General features: G+C 39.5%; 1 protein-coding gene and 1 non-coding gene across 2 annotated transcripts; both read left to right on the top strand.

The window, feature by feature from the left end:
- The first annotated feature begins 1,139 nt into the window (after window positions 1-1,139).
- LOC112727018 (uncharacterized) lies at window positions 1,140-2,518 on the top strand. Its single transcript, XM_025776614.3, has 2 exons — window positions 1,140-1,871; window positions 1,968-2,518. The coding sequence occupies exons 1-2, from the start codon at window positions 1,155-1,157 to the stop codon at window positions 2,103-2,105; spliced, it is 855 nt and encodes a 284-aa protein (XP_025632399.1). The 5' UTR covers window positions 1,140-1,154; the 3' UTR covers window positions 2,106-2,518.
- An 11,019-nt stretch (window positions 2,519-13,537) lies between these two features.
- On the top strand, window positions 13,538-13,643 carry LOC112731137 (small nucleolar RNA R71). Its single transcript, XR_003166928.1, has one exon. It is a non-coding gene; the product is annotated as a small nucleolar RNA R71 (small nucleolar RNA).
- The last annotated feature ends 3,713 nt before the right edge of the window (window positions 13,644-17,356 follow it).

The raw sequence follows: 17,356 nt of genomic DNA, 5'->3' as shown, positions 1-17,356 counted from the left end.
AATCTATATTGCTTTGAAGACTTAAATCGATTGAGTAATATGACCAATCGATTGAATAAGAAAAATTCCACATGCCTTGCAAAATTCAATTGATTGTGTATCAATTCCAATCGATTGAAGTTTGGAAAACTGAATTTCAATCGATTGATTTGTGCATCCAATCGATTGAATTTCTAACAAATACGATTTTTTCAATCTAATACATATGTAATGGATCAATGATAAAATTATGATCGATTAAGATTGCAAAATATTTATTACGATTAATAGAAGATCTAATTTGTTATTATTTTAATTTTTTATTATTAATAAACAGATAAATGAATAATAAAATAATCATTTATAATATAAAAAATAGTTTTTATGATTAAATAAAATATATGGAGTTAATTTGTAATTAAAATTAGCAATGAGCTATTTAATAATTATTGAAAAACTTAAAAAACATGTTTTATTATGGAACCATTTAATAGTCCAAACATTCTGAACCATAAAATCCTTTACCAACATAGTGTATTTAAAAAAATCAACACAATGCTAAAAAAATTTGGGAGAAACCAAAATCTCCAAATGACAATTTGGAAACAGAAACGCGTAGAAAAAAAAAAAAGAAATGTCTAAGAAGATGGATAGAATGGAGGCGGCACAAAAAAATGAATAAAAAGATATAAGTTAGAGAAAATACGTTTTTTTTTATTTTTAGTAAGATACTCCATAATTACATATGTGCTACCGCATCAAAGTTTTCAAATGAAAATTGTGAAAATAAAAAATTAGAGTTTCTTTGTTTTTATCCTATTTTAAAAACATATTCATAAAAACAATTAATTATTATTAATATTTTTAATAATATAAAATTATATGTAAAATTATTTATTTTTTATTAATTAAATATCGATCAAATTTTAATAAAAATGCTGCGTAGGCTTTCTCTAAATTATAATAGATTGATATATTTAATGCAATTGGTGCATGGGAATGACCGCTTTTCTTAGGAAGATCCGTTGGTATTGAGGTCAAAGTGACATAATGCATGAAGGGTGTGGCACACTGGAACTCTGGCACTTAGTAATTAGTTGTTGCTATGTGGGGACTGGGGAATAGAATAATAATAATATTAAGACGATTCGGGGCCCAAAAAAGAAAGGAAAGAAATGCAGGAAATGACAAGCCCAAGTGTATCGAAGAATCGCAACGGCCTTGGTTCCATGTTACAAGTGAATTTGCAGCAGGCATATAATGATGACATGATGAAAAATAGTAATGATGAATCCTCTAACAGTAACAGCAGTCCCTACTACAAAGGCCTCACCGATCAATCCCTTGCCATCTTTGCACCTTCATCTCCACCTCATCATGCTACCATTCCTTGCTACCCTATTACTCCTCTTCCTCACCTCTCATCATCCGGATCTGGGGCGCAGGGGCAAAGTCCGTACTACAAGGGTCTTACCGATTATTCCCTTGTTATTGGTTCTTGGAGCAGCCACAATCCTACTTCCACCAATCCATCATACCACCCTCAGTCTAGCCCTTACTACAGGGGCCTCACGGATTTCTCCCTTGTCCTTCACGATCATCCTCAGGAGACAGCGATTGATCCCAATGACTTAGTACTGATCCAAGAAGGGATTATTGATGCCACCGATGAAGAAGAGAAGCCATTGAGGGAGAGAGTGACAGTAACACCGGATGATGATGATTTACAAGACACAAGGACGAATGAGGATATTTATCATCATCATCAGGAAATAACATCACTACAAGAGGACCCAAATGCATACCAATATGAATGGGCAACCAAACACCAGCCCCAAACCTTGGAAGAATTCATCTGCAACTCTGATAAAGCACTCCAACTCCAAGCATTAGTATCACTATTACTATTTCCACTTGTTTCATTTCTTTCCATATTTCATTATTCCTTTAGATATTTGATATACAGTATGTGTGTATGATGCAAGCAGGTAAGAGAGGGTTGTGGCTGTAATCATTTTATATTTGAGGGACCCCCCAACGTAGGAAAGAGATCCATGATCCGGGCTATGCTTCGCGACCTATTCGGCCCTCAGAGACTGCAGGTGCTATTTGTTGAAAAAAGATAGTCGCACACTAAAATTAGTAGATTTCTCGACGAAAAAAAGTGCTATCTGAACCGAACGCGTTCAAGGAAACCTATCGTAAGACTCTGTCCGAAAGAACCCGTTCTACCTTTTCCAAAGATTAGAAGGTACTAGTCTCTGACAGGTCTGTCCGGTTTAGATACTCAAGTCTATAGTGAGAAGAAATCACATACAGTAGTAGAAGCCCAAAGAGAGCGTGCAGCTCATAAGCTTTTGCTTTAGCTCTCTTTTCTTTTGTGTCTCCTTTTTGGAGAATACTCGATCCGCATTTTGGGAGCAAAGCATGCAAAATCGAGCAATGAATCTTATAAAAATTTCATTTAGTATATTTGTATATAAATATATGTATAATTTAATTTATTTTTAATATATATTTATATTCTATATACTTTTTATATTAGTGTCTAATTTTATGCTTAATATAGTTAATATTTATTAGCCATTTTTATAGAAATCAATTTGAGCCAAATCGTTAAATAGGATTTTAAAAAGCCATAAATAACTTTGATTATAATGGAGTTAAATTTCAAGATGGGCTCCTCTCTTTTTTCCTTTCTTTGACATTGATTATGATACAGGGTTTTTTCTCTTCGTTTTTGTCAATAAGAGAGAATCTAAAAAAATATTGTATAAAATGGACAGAAAAAAAATTTTGTGTTTTTTTTCTTTTAATCTAATAAATTCATCATGCATTAACATTAATAAATGAGATTAAATAATTAATAATAATGAACAGTTACAATTAAATCAAAATAAAAGTTTATATTAGAATAAACTTTCAACAATTTTACATTCACTATCATAATTATTGGTGCTGGATGTATCACGTCATAGAAGAATCCAGAGACTTCACCTTGAAGGTAACTACCCTTTATTAATTTCCCTCAATTATTTCTCCTTGATTTGGGAATAAACTACTCATTCAACACAAAATTGTTTCCATATACTAATAACAAATCAATTCCTCCTTTTAATTAATTGAAGTAGATCAGATAATAGTAATTTAATAACATCCACACATACATGCACAGGGAGAAATGGTTGACAAGCTGCAAGTGCAGATAAAAAAATCACTGCATCATGTGGAGATCAATGTCTCAGAGACAAAGGGATACGAAAAGCACGTAATTGTTGATTTGTTCAACGGAACATATGCCAAGACGATAAATAACTCCCTGCCTTGTAGCCCAGATAACTGCCAAGGTGCGCTCTCTAACTTTTATATATATATATATATATATATATATATATATATATATATATATATATATATATATATATATATATTCTGAAGATTATCTGAAACGAAGTTGTATTTGAGCCTGGATATAAGGACCAAACTTTAAATAGAGTGATTTTTTATTTAGCCTGCTTCTAGCAGCCGTTATCCGAGTTGTTTGTGAGAGGATGAGGATAGTATCGTGCACAATCTTTAACGAGGGGAGGATTTTTACGGTTTTACTCCTTGGATCTTTTAAATATCTCTCCCCTTTCTCTTATTTCTTTTTCGTCTCTCCATTCCCTTTGTGCTATTGGCACCCTTTCCTTCTCTTCGAGCCATTCCTTATTCCTTCAAACTCCTTGCGCTGGAATCTTGTTTTTTCGCTGAAGAACCTTAAGCGACTCGATGCATCTGAGAAACTTCTTTGCTGCTCCTACCATTTCGTTATTTTTCTTCAACTTTCTTCGAGAAAAGAGGTTAGTATCTGATGACCGGAATTTACTCACTATATAATGAATCCATTCCTTGGCAAGTTCACCAAAGTATCGTCAAGTAATAACCCACTAGGAGTGGGGTCGAATCCCACAGAGATTGGTAGATTGAGCAACTTTAATCAATGGGTGAATTAGTCAAGCTAAGCAATAGAGATTGTTGAGTGCAGAATTCTAAATTAACAGAAATGTAAATGACTTAAAAGTAAAGGAAAGCAATAAAGTGCAGAAAAGTAAATGGCAAGAATGTAAAGTGTTGGAACATAAATGACTGAATAGTAAATGGGGAATGGGTAATGACAAAAACTAAAGAAAGCTATAAGGAATAGGGAAGATAAGAATAGGGAAATTCATTGAAATTGGGAGATGTTGCTCTCTTTGGATTACAATTAGATCATATCTTCTTCAATCATGCAACTCATTGACCTCTTGGCAATCATGATTGATTGAACCCCAATTCTTTGGTGATTCAATCTCTCAAATCTTGATTATCAGCCAATTCCTTGGTCTAATTGCTCATGAAGAGAGATATGCTTGTTCCTTGATTATACCACACATCCTCATAGATCCAAATAGTGGGTGGATTTCATGTTACCATATCCAATCCCAAAATCCAGATCTACTCAAGTGTGAGAAGATATTTCATGCATGGTTTCATGTTTCCTTTTCAAAGGTTCCCATGAAATTCATTTTGCATTCAACCTCTTTCCCAAGATGATTGAACACTAGCATGAAGAACGAAATTCCTTCTAGCAAATCAAAGAGAAGATGAAGAGAAGAAGAAATTCACTATCATTAATCCATCAAGTACAACAGAGCTCCCTCTCCCAATGAGAGAGAATTTAGCTACTCATAGCTTAGAGAAAAGTACAGGAGATGGAGAGATGAAGTGAAGTATAAAAGTGAAAGTAAAACTAACCCTCAATTCCAAAACTAACTAGCCAATACCCTTTTCAGCACTCTCAGGGGGTATATATACTACTCTTATTACTAGAATTAAAAAGTACAAAAGAGAAAAAAATTATAACTGAAAAGAAAAGGAAAAACTAATAGAAATGACCCATGTGCCTGGCGTTTGAGTGGCGTGCCACACCTGGCTTCAAGTGGCATGCCTCCTTTGTCCAGCTAACTTGGCGTGCCACGCCTTCGAGCTCAAGTGGCACGCCCAGGGTCTTTCCTTCCTTCTTCCTCTCTGGAATCTTAAACAGGCGTGGCGCGCCCATGTCTGGCGTGCCACGCCCATAGTAAACACTTCATCCTCCTTCTCTGGAAATTAATGCTGGCATGCCACGCCCCGTAGCTAGCGTGCGACGCCCTTGTTGATGCATGAATAAGTCCCTCTGGTCCAGTAAACTGGCGTGCCACGCCCAGCATTCAAGTGGCACGCCCATGGTCATCTAGTCTTGGCGTGCCACGCCTAAAGTCCCAAGTGGCATGTCCAGTTTTCTTTTTCCTTGTAAGCTTGTGCTGACGTACCACGCCTTCGAGCTCAAGTGGCACGCCCAGTGTTAGAGTTGTATCCTCCCTTTCTGGATCAATGAACTAGCGTGCCACGCCTTCGATCTCAAGTGGCACGCCCAGTGTTAGTATTTGAACTCTTCAAGCTTGGCGTGTAATGAGCGGATAATTTATACGCTTTTTGGCATTGTTTTTAGTATGTTTTTAGTAGAATCTAGTTACTTTTAGGGATGTTTTCATTAGTTTTTATGTTAAATTCACATTTCTGGACTTTACTATGAGTTTGTGTATTTTTCTGTGATTTCAGGTATTTTCTGGTTGAATTTGAGGGACTTGAGCAAAAATCAGATTCAGAGGTTGAAGAAGGACTGCTGATGCTATTGGATTCTGACCTCCCTGCACTCAAAATGGATTTCTGGAGCTACAGAACTCAAAATGACGCGCTTCCAATTGCATTGGAAAGTAGACATCCAGGGCTTTCCAGCAATATATAATAGTCCATACTTTGCCCAAGTTTAGATGATGCAAACTGGCGTTCAACGCCAGCTCTCTACCCAATTCTGGCGTCCAGCGCCAGAAACAAGTTGCAAAGTGGAGTTCAACGCCCAAACTGGCACAAAAGCTGGCGTTCAACTCCAAGAATGACCTCTCCACATGTAGACTTCAAGCTCAGTCCAAGCACACACCAAGTGGGCCCCGGAAGTGGATTTATGCATCAATTACTTACTTCTGTAAACCCTAGTGACTAGTTTATTATAAATAGAACTTTTTATCATTGTATTCGGAGTCTTGGTTACTCCGGTTCCCCTCTGGGGCCGAGACCAATGAACTCCATTATCACTTATGTATTTTCAACGGTAGAGTTTTTGCACTCCATAGATTAAGGTGTGGAGCTCTGCTATTCCTCAAAGATTAATGCAAAGTACTACTGTTTTTTATTCAATTCATCTTATTTCGCTTCTAAGATATTCATTCGCACTTCAACCTGAATGTGATGAACGTGACAATCATCATCATTCCCTATGAATGTGTGCCTGACAACCACTTCCGTTCTACATTAGATTGAATGAGTATCTCTTAGATCTCTTAATCAGAATCTTCGTGGTATAAGCTAGATTGATGGTGGCATTCATGAGAGTCCGGAAAGTCTAAACCTTGTCCGTGGTATTCCGAGTAGGACTCTGGGATTGAATGACTGTGACGAACTCCAAACTCGCGAGTGCTGGGCGTAGTGACAGATGCAAAAGGATAGTAAATTCTATTCCAGTATGATCGAGAACCTCCAAGATGATTAGCCATGCAGTGACAGCGCATCGGACCATTTTCACAGAGAGGAATATGATGCAACCAACAACAAGGGTGATGCCTCTAGACGATTAGCCGTGCTGTGACAGAGCATTTGGATCATTTTTCCGAGAGGATTGAAAGTAGCCATTGGCACCGGTGACATCCTTACACAAAGCCAGCCATAGAAAGGAGTAAGACTGATTGGATGAAGACAGCAGGAAAGCAGAGGTTCAGAGGAATGAATGCATCTCCATACGCTTATCTGAAATTCTCACCAATGATTTACATAAGTATTTCTATCCTTATTTTAGTATTAATTTCGAAAACTCCATAATTATTTTATATCCGCCTGACTGAGATTTACAAGGTGACCATAGCTTGCTTCATACCAACAATCTCCGTGGGATCGACCCTTACTCACGTAAGGTTTATTACTTGGACGACCCAGTGCACTTGCTGGTTAGTTATGCGAAGTTGTGAAGATATGTTTAGACCATGGTTCTGTGCATCCGTTTTTGGTGCCATCGCCAGGAAATCAATTTCGAACAATAATTCACAACCTGAGTAACAATTTCGCATACCAGCGTGCCACGCCTAGAACTCAAGTGGCACGCCCCACACTCGAGCAAGGTTGGCGTGCCACGCCTTCGAACCCAAGTGGCACGCCAAGTTTGCTTAACCTTCTATTCCTCTCTGCTTAATTGTATTGGCGTGCCACACCTTCAAGATCTAGTGGAACGCCCATTTTGGTGTTAAGCTTCTTCAAGCTTGGTGTGCCACGCCTAGAACCCAAGTGGCATGCCCAAGGCACTAATAAGGTTGGCGTGCCATGCCTTCGAGCCCAAGTGGCATGCCCAGTGTTGAACTTTCAACTCCCTTCTTTGGAATAATGAACTGGCGTGCCACGCCTTCGACCTCAAGTGGCACGCCCAGCCTCTGTTGTTGATTTCTATGTTGATCTCCCTACGCTCATCTCTTCCTAGTTGGAAGCCAACCTCAGGGATAATCTGCCTCTCACTCACCCATCCATAAAATTGGTTTTGGTAGAATGATGAGAGAAACTTGAACTCATTGTAGCTCATAGAGCATGAGTCAGCTTCCTTTGTCTTCCTTTTCTTTGATCTGGAGGCTTTTGGTGGTGCCATTTAGATGAAAAAAGAGGATTTGAAAGGGTGATGGAAAGGGTTGAAGGAGGGGAAAGAAAAAAACAAAGCAAAGGTTTGCTCCAACACCAAATTTAGGACTTGATTGTCCCAATCAAGAAGGCAAGAAAGAAGAGGGAAAGAAAGAGAGAAAGCAAGAAGTGCAGACCATAGGGGCGGTTTGGGTTGTGAGAAGTAAGGGTTGTAGTGTGGAAAAAGATGGAAAGGTGAGTGGGATTTATAGGGGTGAGAAGAGAGGTCTGGAAGGTGGGAATTGGAATAAAAAATTGAATGTTTTCCCACTTGGGAGTGGCGCCTAGCGTGGAAAGAGGTGCCGACCCCTATCTCTTCAGCTTTCTTCAGGTGTTTGAGTTCCAAAGTGTAAGTACACCTTGACTCCTTGACTTGATGAGCTATCAATGTCATGTGGGCCCCCATCCTTCCTGAAAATTCAGTTCGAAACCCCTATCAGTAATCACAAAAAAATTGCTTCATATTCTTCCAGTTAATTGGCATTTAATGGGTGTCTTTTGGACACCAAACTTGGATTCATTGCATATAGTAAATTGGCCTCATGATTGTATTTTATTGTGTACATTATGAGTGGAATAAATTTAATTCTTTCACATTCTTCCACTTCCATTTCATATGTACACAATAAATTGGCCGTTTTATGCACCCACCAACTTACTAATTGCTTTCAAACATAAATCAATTGGGTTGTATGTATGAATCTCTTGTGATGGTGGCCACACCAAACTTAATTTTGGGTTTGCTCTCAGGATTATTTCAATTGTTTTCATGTAAGTTCAAATTAAGTGGGTTAGTGGCCACACCAAACTTAGCTCTTTAGCTAGTTTTCCAGCCCAATTAATCAACCTCATATAGTATAGCAAGCAAGATTGCACTTCCAGCAAACTAGAAAACTTTTGAAACTTAAATCAAGGACACTATCAACTAATTAACTATCAAATGAAACTGAAAATTAAACAACCTTAGTAACTAAACATAAACTAGTCTAGAAATCATGAAATTGAAAGGATATGAATGTTGGGGTGCCTCCCAACTAGCGCTTCTTTAACGTCACTAGCTTGACGATTCTTCCTCTTCAGCTAAGGATATAGTTTACTCTTTTCTCATCCAATGAGTCTCCCAAGTAATGCTTAAATCTGTGGCCATTGACAGTGAAAGTCCTCTGTGTTTTGTCCTCCATAAGCTCCACATGACCATAAAGGGAAGCCTTGATGACTGTAAATGGACTAGACCATCTTGACTTTAACTTTCTTGGGAAAAACTTGAGCCTTGATTTGTATAACAGCATTTTTTGACCCTCTACAAACTCTCTTTTTGCTAACTTTTGATCATGCCATTTCTTTGTGTTCTCCTTGTAAATCTTGGCATTTTCATAGGCTTGAGTTCTAAATTCTTCTAACTCATTGAGTTGTAGCAATCTTCTTTCCCCAGCAGCTTGATTATTAAAGTTCAACATCTTTAGAGCCCAAAATGCTCTATGTTCAAGCTCCACTGGTAGATGACAAGCCTTTCCAAACACCAATTGGTATGGAGACATGCCAATAGGTGTCTTGAAAGCTGTTCTATAAGCCCATAGTGCATCATCTAGCTTCTTGGACCAATCTTTCCTTGAGTTTCCAACAGTCTTCTTAAGGATTCTCTTGAGCTCTCTATTTGAAATTTCAGCTTGACCATTGGTTTGTGAGTTGTATGGGGTTACTATCTTATGCTTGACACCATATTTTAGGAGGAGTGTCTCAAGTTGCTTGTTGCAAAAATGAGTTCTCCCATCACTTATAAGAGCTCTTGGAACCCCAAACCGGCTAAATATGTTCTTCCTCAAGAAGTTGATCACTACTTTGTTGTCATTTGTTTGAGTATGAGATTGTGAATGGTCCCATAAAATCAATACCCCATATATCAAACAACTCCAATTCCATGATGAATCTTTGTGGGATTTCATTTTTCTTGGGTAAGTTGCCAGCTCTTTGGCATTCATTGCACCTTGTCACAAACTCCTTTGCATCTTTGAATATTGTAGGCCAAAAGAATCCACATTGCAACACCTTGGCTGCAGTCCTTTCTCCACTAAAATGTCCTCCATATGTGGATCCATGGCAATGCCAAAGGACCTCTTGTCCTTCCTCATTTGAAATGCATCTTCTTAGAATCCCATCAGCACACTTCTTGAAGAGATAAGGCTCGTCCCAAATGTAGTGCTTGGCATCATTGATGAGTTTTCTTCTCATATTCTTGTTGATGTTGGAAGGTAGCTCTCCAATAGCCTTGAAATTGGCTATATCCGCAAACCAGGGGCCTTCTTGGATCATCATCAACTGCTCATCTGGAAAGCTCTCATTCACAGCAAGGTTGTGTGCTTCATCTTCCTTATTTGGGATCCTTGATAGGTGGTCAGCCACTTTGTTCTCTGTCTCACTTATATCCTTAATCTTAATATTAAACTCTTGAAGTAGCAAGACCCATCTTATCAGTCTAGGCTTAGATTCTTGCTTGGTTAATAAGTACTTAAGGGCTGCATGGTCAGTAAACATAATGACTTTATAACCAATGAGATATGATCTAAACTTATCAAATGCAAAAACTATAGCAAGGAGTTCCTTCTCTGTGGTGTTGTAATTCCTTTGAGTCTCATTAAGAACCTTGCTAGCATAATAGATGACATGTACTAGCTTGTCTCTCCTTTGTCCTAGAACAGCACCAATAGCAAAATCTGTTGCATCACACATCAGTTCAAAAGGTAGATCCCAGCTAGGTGGTGCTATAATAGGTGTAGAAGAGAGCCTACTTTTTAACTCATCAAAGGCTTGCATACATTCTCTATCAAAGATGAAAGGTACATTAAAGACAAGCAAGTTACTTAAAGGTTTGGCAATCTTTGAAAAGTCCCTAATGAACCTTCTATAAAACCCAGCATGCCCCAAGAAACTTCTAATTGCTTTGACATTGCAAGGTGGGGGTAATTTCTCAATCACTTCCACCTTGGACCTGTCCACCTCTATGCCTTTTTTAGAGATTTTGTGGCCAAGGACCACCCCTTCGGTGACCATGAAGTGACACTTTCCCAGTTCAAAACTAGGTTGGTCTCTTGGCATCTCTTTAGTACCAAGGCAAGATGGTGTAAGCACTTAGAAAATGAATCACCAAACACAGAAAAAGCATACTTGAAAACTTCAATAAACCTTTTAATCATGTCTGAGAATATAGATAGCATGCACCTTTGGAATGTGGCAGGTGCATTGCACAATCCAAAGGGCATTCTCCTATATGCAAAGACACCATAAGGACAAGTAAAGGAAGTCTTCTCTTGGTCTTTAGGGTCCACTACAATCTGATTGTAGCCTGAGTATCTATCCAAGAAACAGTAGTATTCATGTCCAGCTACGCTTTCCAACATTTTATCCATGAAGGGTAGAGGGAAGTGATCCTTCCTTGTGGCTTCATTGAGCTTCCTATAATCTATGTACATGCGCTATCCAGTCACTGTTCTTGTTGGTATCAATTCATTTATTTCATTTGGTACGACAGTGATTCCTCCCTTCTTGGGGACTACTTGTACTGGCCTTACCCAAGGGCTGTCTGAGATTGGATAGATCACCCCTGCTTGCCACAACTTCAGCACTTCTTTTTGAACCACTTCATTCGTTGTTGGATTTAATCTTCTTTGTGGTTGTCTTGAGGGCTTGGCACCTTCCTCAAGAAGGATTTTATGCATACACATTGAAGGGCTAATCCCCTTTAAATCTGAAAGTGTCCATCCTATGGGATCCTTGTGTTGTCTCAGTACATTGATGAGCTCCTCTTCTTGTCCCTCACTCAAGCTTGAATTAATAATGACTGGATATGTGTTATTGTCACCCAAGTAGGCATACTTCAAGCTTGGAGGCAGGGTCTTTAACTCCAACTTTGGTGCTTTCACTTCCTTCTTGCTTGTCTTATCTAACATGATTGAGCCTTCTATGATTTCTTGTGGTAGTTCACCACCTGATGCTTGTTGATCTTGCTCCATTGCTTCTTCACATTGTTCCTCTTCTAGGACTCATTGAACTAGCTTCTCCATTGTGTCTACCATCATGCATTCACCAATGGATTCCTTTCGGTAGCTCGTTGCTTTCAAAACATTGAACACCATCTTTTCTTCATGCAGTCTTAAGACTAAATCTCCCTTTTATACATCAATTATGGCCCCAGCGGTAGCTAGGAATGGTCTTCCTAATATGATTGACGTGTTAGCCTCTTCCTCCATATCAAGCATAACAAAATCAGTTGGAAAGATGAATTCTCCCACTTTCACCAACAAGTCTTCCACCACCCCATGAGGAAATTTGAATGTTCTATCAGCTAATTGAAGAGCCATTCTTGTTGGTTTAGCCTCTTCAATCCTCATTCTTTTCATCATGGCTAAGGACATAAGATTGATGCTGCCCCCTAGATCACATAGTGCCTTTTCAATGCTAATATCCTTTATGATGCAGGGGATTTGGAAGCTCCCATGATCTTTCATCTTTTGGGGAAGCTTCTTTTGTATGATGACACTACATTCCTCTGTGAGGACTACAATTTTCTTTTCTCCCCAGTTTCTTTTCCTTATCATGAGCTCCTTTAGAAACTTGGCATAGAGTGGCATTTTCTTTAATGCCTCAGCAAAAGGTATGTTAATCTGAAGCTTCTAAAAGATCTCCAAGAACTAGGAAAACTGGCTGTCTTTCCCATCATTTCTCAGCCTTTGTGGGTAGGGTGCTTTTAGTACATAGGGTTTTAAAACTTGCTTTGGTGGAGCTGGATCAGGTGTCTCTTCTTCCTTCTTAGTTTCTGAGTCATTTGCAGCTTCTTTTTCTTGCAACTTATGGTTTGAGGAAATCTCCTCTACCACCTTCCCGCTTCTTAGTGTGATGGCCTTGCATTCTCCTCTTGGGTTGGCCATGGTATCACTGGAAAATGTATGTGTAGGCATTGGTATCTGTTTGGACAAGCTCCCTAGTTGTGATTCCAGTTTTGAAATTGCTGCTCCTTGGTTCCTTATGTTGGATCTAGCCTCCTCTTGGATTGCACCCATCTTTTTTTCAGCTTGCAATTGTCTCTATGCAACAGTGACAATACTCCCTGCCAATTGTGACATCGCAGCCTCTAATCTTGCAAAGTTGTTGCTGTTATCACATGGTTGTGGGGCTGAGGGTGATACATCTTGAGAATAGTTGTTGTATGGTTGTTGGTTGAATTGGTAGAAGGCATTGTGTGAATTGTGATAAGATCTATGGTTGCTTGATTGATGGCTGGGGTTGTTGTATTGGTTAAAGTGGTATGGTTTGTGATCTTGGTTGTGGTTTTGTTCGTTTTTCTACCCAAAATTTGGGTAGTTCTTCCAACCTGGGTTGTATGTTTTGGCATTGAGGTCATGTGGTGGTCTGGAGGAATTGTTCACATAGTTGGCTTGCTCCCACTCAAGTTCAACTTCTGGGTTATCTTCTTCTTGCATAGGTGCTTGAGCATGAATAGCTGAGACTTGATTCTTCTCCATTTGCTTTGTTAGAGCTGCTAGTTGAGCTGCGATCACCTTGTTTTGAGCCAGTAGAGCATCCACAAAGTTGAGCTCCATTACTCCCCTTCTTGGGTTTCTATCGGAGGTATAAAAATACTCATTGTTGGCCACAGCTTCTATGATATCTATGGCCTCTTCAATTGTCTTCTTCTTGTTGAGAGAGCCTCCTGAAGAGTGAACTAAAGCCTTCTTTGATTCTTGTGTCAATCCTTCAGAGAAAATGTGCAGTTGTACCCATTCATTGAACATGTCCGGAGGGCATTTTCTTGTCAATTCCTTGTATCTCTTCCATGCCTCATAAAGAGTTTCCCCATCTTGTTGTCTAAAGGTTTGCACCTCAATTCTCAATCTGTTAACTCTTTGGAGAGGATAGAATCTTGCCAAGAACTTGTTCACTACTTTTTTCCAAGTTGTCAAACTTTCCTTAGGAAATGATTCCAACCACTTTGATGCCTTATCCCTGAGAGAGAAAGGGAACAACAACAACTTATAGGTGTCCGAGTGAACACCATTAGCCTTCACTATATCACAGATTCTCAAAAATATGGTTAGGTGTTGGTTGGGATCTTCCTGTGCATTTCCTCCAAATGAACAGTTATTTTGAACAAGGGTGATGGGTTGAGGCTTTAACTCAAAATTGTTGCCATAAATGGTTGATTTTAGAATGCTACTTCCACAATTTCTTGGGTTTAGGTTGATGTAAGAGCCTAGAACTCTTCTTTCCTGCCCAACATGGTTACCAGTACCTTCCCCAACATGATTATGTATTTCCTCCTCCATAGTAACGTCTAGATCTTCCTCTACTACTTCCTCTCCAACTATTCCTTTACCTCTTGCTTCCCTCCTTAGTCTAAGGAAGGTCCTCTCAGGTTCACTATCAAAAGAGGATAAAGTTTCCCTTCTTCTACCTGTCATACATTCAGCAACAAACAAGCAAAAGACAAGTGAAGGAATCACTCTTGTTAAGACTTATGGTTAGATTGATTGGTGCAATTGATCAAATAATTGGTGGGTTAGTATACTAAAATAGAAATATATACAATGAATCAGCCGGAAACTCAAATGCTAAAGGAAAAGAAGAAAATAAGAAACTGAAATTAAAGGAATTAGCAAGGTAAATAAAATTGCTTAATCTAAAAACCCATCAATTTAGTCATTGTCAATCTCAAACCAATTCCCAGCAACGGCGCCATAAAACTTGATGACCGGAATTCACTCACTATATAATAAATCTGTTCCTTGGCAAGCGCACCAAATTATCATCAAGTAATAACCCACTAGGAGTGGGGTCGAATCCCACAGAGATTGGTAGATTAAGCAACTTTAGTCAATGGATGAATTAGTCAAGCTAAGCAATAGAGATTGTTGAGTGCAGAATTCTAAATTAACAAAAATGTAAATGACTTAAAAGTAAAGAAAAGCAATAAAGTGCAGAAAAGTAAATGGCAAGAATATAAAGTGCTGGAACATAAATGACTGAATAGTAAATGGGGAATAGGTAATGACAGAAATTAAAGAAAGCTATAAGGAATATGGAAGATAAGAATAGGGAAAATTCATTGAAATTAGGAGATGTTCTTCTCTTTGGATTAGATCTAGATCATATCTTCTTCAATCATGCAACTCATTGACCTCTTGGCAATCATGATTGACTGAACCCCAATCCTGTAGTGATTAAATCTCTCAAATCTTGATAATCAGCTAATTCCTTGGTCTAATTGCTCATGAAGAGAGATATGCTTGGTCCTTGATTATACCACACATCCTCAAAGATCCAAATAGTGGGTGGATTTAATGTCACCATATCCAATTCCAAAAACCAGATCTGCTAAAGTGTGAGAAGAATTTTCAACCTTGGTTTCATGTTTCCTTTTTCAAGGTTTCCATAAAACCCATTTTGTATTCAACCTCTTTTCCAAGATGATTGAACACTAGCATGAAGAACAAATTTCCTTCTAGCAAATCAAAGAGAAGATGAAGAGAAGAAGAAATTCACTATCATTAATCCATCAAATATAACAGAGCTCCCTCTCCTAATGAGAGGGAGTTTAGCTACTCAAAGCTTAGAGAAAAATACAGGAGATGGAGAGATGAAGTGAAGTGTAAAACTGAAAGTAAAACTAACTCTCAATTCCAAACTAACTAGCCAATCCCCTTTTCAGCACTCTCAAGGGGTATATATACTACTCTTATCACTAGAATTAAAAAGTACAAAAGAGAAAAGAAAATTACAACTGAAAAGAAAAGGAAAAACTAATAGAAATGACCCATATGCTTGGCATGTGACTGGCGTTTGAGTGGCGTGCCACGCCTAGCTCTTCAGCTTGGCTTGGCGCGCCATGCCTGGCTTCAAGTGGCACACCTCCTTTGTCCTGCTAACCTTGCGTGCCACGCTTTCGAGCTCAAGTGGCATGCCCAAGGTCTTTCCTTCCTTCTTCCTCTCTAGAATCTTGAACTGGCGTGGCACGCACATGTCTGGCGTGCCACGCCCATAGTAAACACTTCATCCTCCTTCTTTGAAAATTAATGCTGGCGTCCCATGCCCTGTAGCTGGCGTGCCATGCCCTTGATGATGCATGAATAAGTCCCTCTAGTCCAGTAAACTAGCATGCCACGCCCAGCATTCATGTGGCACGCCCATGATCATCTAGTCTTGGCGTGCCACGCCTAAAGTTCCAAGTGGCACGCCCAGTCTTCTTTTTCCTTATAAGCTTCTGCTGGCGTGCCACGCCTTCGAGCTCAAGTGGCACGCCCAATGTTAGAGTTGTATCCTCCCTTTCTGGATCAATGAACTGGCGTGCCACGCCTTCGATCTCAAGTGGCACGCTCAGTGTTGGTATTTGAACTCTTCAAGCCTGGCGTGCCATGCCTAGAACTCAAGTGGCACGCCCTAGACTTGAGCAAGGTTGGTGTGCCACACCTTCGAACCCAAGTGGCACGCCCAGTTTGCTTAACCTTCTATTCCTCTCTGCTTAATTGTACTGGCGTACCACGCCTTCAAGCTCAAGTGGCACGTCCATTTTGGTGTTAAGCTTCTTCAAGCTTGGCGTGCCACGCCTAGAACCCATGTGGCACACCCAAGACACTAATAAGGTTGGCGTGTCATGCCTTTGAGCCCAAGTGGCACGCCCATTGTTGAACCTTCAACTCCCTTCTCTGGAACAATGAACTGGCGTGCCACGCCTTCGACCTCAAGTGGCACGCCCATTGTACATAATCGTGTTGGCGTGCCACGCCCAGCCTGGCGTGCCACGCCCCCTTGTGTGCCTTCAAATATGCTCTCTGGAATATATAGTTGGAGTGCCACGCCTGGCCCTGGCGTTCCACGCCCATAGTAAAGCTCCAAGGGTTCTCTTCTGAAATTGTCAACTGGCGTGCCACGCCCATATAATCTCTTTCTCTTTGCTTCTCTGGAGTTGTCAACTGGCGTGCCACGCCCATTAGCTGGCGTGCCATGCCCATTGAATTTTGCTGGCGTTTTCACCAAGTGGCACGCCCAGCACACACAGCCAGCACATTTTTCTTGTTTCCTTCTTCTTTTGTTGCTTTTTTCACCTGGAATTCAAACAAAACTCATTTCAAAGCAATGTACCATAATATTCACCATTTACTCATGAAATTGCATTGATTGAATGAGATTACACTCTTTTTATGGTCCTTTTAGATAGGAGAAAGAGGTAGATGATGTAAGTCATCAATATCCCCTTCTCCTTTAGCTTTTTTCTCTGGCTTTGTAGTGTTTCCACTGCTTTAGAATTCATTATTGGAATGTGATTTCTAGGTTGACGAACCTATGTCTATTGATAGTTTTAGGGGGCTAATGTAGCTTTAGTGTTCTTTTGCTGTCGTGTCACTGCTGTGTTTTCCCGTGTGTGTTAGGATACCCCTAAGATTACTGCGTTTTTTCAAAGATTGTTTCTTTGTGGTTGTTGGTTGTACCTTTTTACCAAAGAAAGTTTGCTTGGTTTCGGACTTGTTGTAATGCTTTCTTTTGTTTAATGTAGGTATACTCGTCTATATGTCTCTTTCAATCCCCTCAAAAATGTCTTCCAAAGTTCCTAAAG

The sequence above is a fragment of the Arachis hypogaea genome, chromosome 12 (genome assembly GCF_003086295.3).
Source record: "Arachis hypogaea cultivar Tifrunner chromosome 12, arahy.Tifrunner.gnm2.J5K5, whole genome shotgun sequence".
Taxonomy (NCBI): Eukaryota; Viridiplantae; Streptophyta; class Magnoliopsida; order Fabales; family Fabaceae; genus Arachis; species Arachis hypogaea.
This window is presented reverse-complemented; position numbering and strand designations above follow the sequence as displayed.

Coding starts and splice junctions, on each gene's coding strand:
- LOC112727018 (XM_025776614.3), top strand. CDS start 1,155: ATGCAGGAAATGACAAGCCCAAGTGTATCGAAGAATCGCAACGGCCTT. Junction 1,872..1,967: donor CACTCCAACTCCAAGCATTA/GTATCACTATTA, acceptor TGATGCAAGCAG/GTAAGAGAGGGTTGTGGCTG.